Source organism: Alligator sinensis, unplaced genomic scaffold (assembly GCF_000455745.1).
Source record: "Alligator sinensis unplaced genomic scaffold, ASM45574v1 scaffold512_2, whole genome shotgun sequence".
Lineage (NCBI taxonomy): Eukaryota > Metazoa > Chordata > Crocodylia > Alligatoridae > Alligator > Alligator sinensis.
Window position 1 is genome coordinate 1,025,004 of NW_005842182.1, and position 3,729 is coordinate 1,028,732.

Sequence of the window (3,729 nt, forward strand, 5' to 3'; positions counted from 1 at the left end):
GCCCGCGCCGGCGGCCCCGGCCCCGGCCCCGGCCCCCTGCGCACGGAGGTGGAGGCCTGCTATCGGCTGCGGATGCCCGAGGACTTCTTCCACTTCTGGGACTTCTGCCAGGAGCTGGATCCTGATGCGCCCGCGGGTACGTCCTGGCTTCCCTCTCCTCCAGCGCGAGGCCTGGGGTCGAGGTGTTGTCTGCCAAGGCAGATATGGAGCCGTCTATAAAGAGGCTTTCCCATTGCTTCTCTCTTTGAACGGGATGATGATGGACACAAGGGCGGCCCTGTGCAGGCTCAGACCTTCCCTCAGCCTTGCCCAGTCTCCTGGGCAGAGAGCGGAGGCTGAACTGGGTATGACCGTGGGGTTTTTCCACTGTTTCTCTCTCACTTGTAGCTTCCAGCATTTCGGGTTCAGGAAGCTTTGATTCCGAGGCCATTGGCAACATGTAGGGGTGCACACTGGTGCATGTGCACCCCCTGGGATTGGTGGTGCACCCCCTGAGAGAAGCATCACTGACACTGTTGGTGGTGCCTGTGGGTGGCTGTCACTGACTGACGTTGCTGGTGGTGCCTGTGGGTGGTCGCTGACCACCAGTTGGCACTCACAACCCTCCACCCGCAGACACCGCCATGGCCACCTGCAGGAGCTCACGACCACCCGTGGGTGGTCACCGTGCCCCCCCAGCCTCTAGGGGCACACGTTGTTCATGTCAGAGGCTGTGCCCCTAACTCCCTGCTCAGTAGCTAATAGATCTGGACTGCGTGCTCTGTGCTGTGGGAGGTTCCTGTTATAACCTTAGACTACGTCCCTAACTCTCACGCTCAACAGCTGCTGATGCCCCTTTTCTCCAAGGTTTTGTCCAGTCCCCTTTTGACTCTGGCTAAACTGGCAGCTTCCACAACATTTGGTGGCAACAAGTCGAACACCAGTGACACCCTGTGTGGGAGAAAAAAACTTCCTGTTGTTAGTTTTAAACTACCTACCTACTAATTTCACTGTGTGACCTCTGGTTCTTGAAACTGAATACACCAAGCTTAAAAACGTAGAACAGAGGGAAAACACATATCCTAGAAGTCTCTTAAGGTATGTTCCAATACATTTTATTCTTTTTTCTTAAATCCTTTTAATTGCTAAGGGTTTGGCCAGTTGCCTTCAGGCTGGGGAATGGATTTGGGGTGCTGATCCAGGGAATCCAGACCCTAAAAGTAACCTTTTTAGAAACAATGGGGGAATTGTTCATGTCAAACAGGAAATGTTTTCAGACTTCTATAGGAGAGCATAGGGCGGTTACCTTGTAAGGGGAGCAATCTCTTCTAATCTGCATATCGTAAAATTAAATATGTTGTGGTTTTTCAAGCTGCGCAACTGTTACTTTGGGAAAGCAACAGTAATTGCTATATATGGATTGGTGGTTCTCAAACTCTTGTGGAAAGAAAGTCACCTTTAATAGTCTCAACGTGCCTTGGGGAAATGTCAGATCTTGGGACATTCATACATGTGCTCTGGGAGGCGGGTGGTGGGGCTTTAATAAAGCGGTTCCAAGAGCTGCTCTGATTTAAAGTGCCTGGAGTGTCACATGTATCAGCATCCCCATGCTGAAAAACGGCGGTGGGAACTGCCATTTTTCAGCATGAGGATGTTGATACACTTGACTCTGGAGTCTGCTCCATGCTCCAGCAGACTTAATTAATTGCACCACGTTGGAGCAGCCTCAATGCAGCTGTATAGGCACTTAGTTTTCACTCAGAGCAACTCTTTATTGCAAAGCACTCAGACCACAGCAGGTCAGAATGTTTTGAATGCTGTGGATTACTTGAAATCTCTGGGTTTATCTTGTGAATCAGATTTGCCCATTTAACCATGCTAACATTGCACGGCATACCTAAAAGGATCTCAAGGTGCCCCAGGGCACCATAGCTCCCTGGCTGAGAATCACTGATATGAATGAAAACTGTCCGCTTTCACACAAAATGCTTGAGCCATAAAATTTTAGCAGAGAAGCTGTCTGCATATGAATACAAAAACACTTTGTGGGTAAGAATCTTTCATCTTCCAATTCTTGTGCATGGCACAAGAGGAGACTTGGGCCTGATTGCAGAGGGACTAGGGGTGTAAGGGCTTGAGTTTTGTTTGTGTCTTTTAGACCTTCCTAAATCCCCCAGAAAGCTTGATACTCTTCATGGTTTGCTTTTTGCAGAAGCACTTGTATCAAGTGTTGGACTTAAGCTGGTGGGGCCTTATGATATACTTGCTGGAAAACACAAAAAAGCAAAAAAATCAACAGAGTTGAACTTCAACCTTCACTGGAGGTTTTTTTACGACCCTCCTGAATTCCAGACTATAATTGTTGGAGATAGCAAAACACAGTATCACATGGGATATTTCAGGTATTTTGTATTACTTAATCTTTTATAATTGCAGAAATGCGTGATTATTTTCCTCTACTTGCATAGAAGGGGGGAAAGAGGGTGGGAATGAGGCACCACTAGAATGACAGAACCTCTAATTTTTTTTTCTCTGAATACTGAAAAATTTCAGTTCATGTCTTTAGCAGAACTGGGAAGACTATAGATGAAGCCTAACTTTAGATATAAAAATTAGGCCCTAATAGTACAGCATGTCCAATTTTGAGAGAAGCCTAGAACTTGCACCTCTGATGCTCTATTTAAAGTGGAATTGGCATTTATGAAAAGATGCTAAAGGAATGGAAAATACCAACCTTAAATATTTGCATATTGTTTTACAGGGATATGCCAGATGAACTTCCAGTATGGGTTGGTGTAAATGAAGCTAAGAAAAGCTGTGTGATTTCTCAAGTTGGAGACAACATATTTGCTGCAGTCAAGTAAGGTTTAATGCTTTCTTTCCAGCATGTAGGAAAACTAATTGCATTTGCTTAAGAACTAAAAGCTGGGGGATACTACAGATAGTTGCATTTAACTATGTAACAACTATCCTTGTTTCCCAGCTCTTTTTGGGAAAAAGAAAAAAAAAACAAAACAAAAAACAAAAAAAAAACTTTATTTCTCACCCCCTTCTTCCATAAAGCCAGAATCCTAATATGATTTTGGAGACTGGAGGGTTTTGGTGACTTGAAAAATTCTCTGAAGTCCCTACAGAGTAATTTTCAAAATGATTTCTCCTATGGCTCCTTTCATAAACCTAATAGGCAAATGGATATTTTGGCTGGCTGGTCTCACCTCTGCAGTTATATTGAATTAACCAGGGTTATAACCTCAACGTTAATTTATAATGGGGTTTTTTTATTTTATTTCTGAAGGAAATAAAGCATACTTGGTGTACAAGGGATATTCATAGTGTAAAAATCAACTGTAATATTTATTTGTCATAGTGATTGTAGTCTGCATATTTTAGCTAGCTTATGAAGGGAGATGAAGCAGTGGTGAAGGGAACTTGGAACACTTTTTACTAAACAAAAGTATCTAGCTCAGTGATTCTCAACCTTAGACTCAAGTCACTTTTCCTTAACTTTTCTGAATTGGGAGGCACCTCAGTTCACAAACACTGTTCTAGCAGCAGTTATTTCTGTACCCTGGGGAGGGGGCGGGAATATGAGTGGAGCTGTTCCGAGAAACAGGAGAAGGAAGAGTATGGGAGGCCAGACAGAGTCTTATCTACCACTGCACGGGCTTATGCAGGGGCTACAGGCTCACAGTGGGGACCTGGGGCTGAGTTCCCTTCATCAGCCTCACTCACTCGTTTCTCTTCTGGGTG

At 45.0% G+C, this 3,729-nt stretch overlaps 1 protein-coding gene across 1 annotated transcript in view; it reads left to right on the plus strand.

Annotated features, from left to right (window-relative positions):
- Positions 1 to 3,729, plus strand: part of LOC102388350 (histone PARylation factor 1) — a 16,491-nt gene that overhangs the window by 663 nt on the left and 12,099 nt on the right. The window contains exons 2-4 of the mRNA XM_006026216.3: positions 6 to 136; positions 2,192 to 2,381; positions 2,741 to 2,839. Of these exons, the coding sequence (XP_006026278.2) occupies positions 6 to 136; positions 2,192 to 2,381; positions 2,741 to 2,839 (420 nt within the window). The remainder of the gene's footprint in view (positions 1 to 5; positions 137 to 2,191; positions 2,382 to 2,740; positions 2,840 to 3,729) is intronic.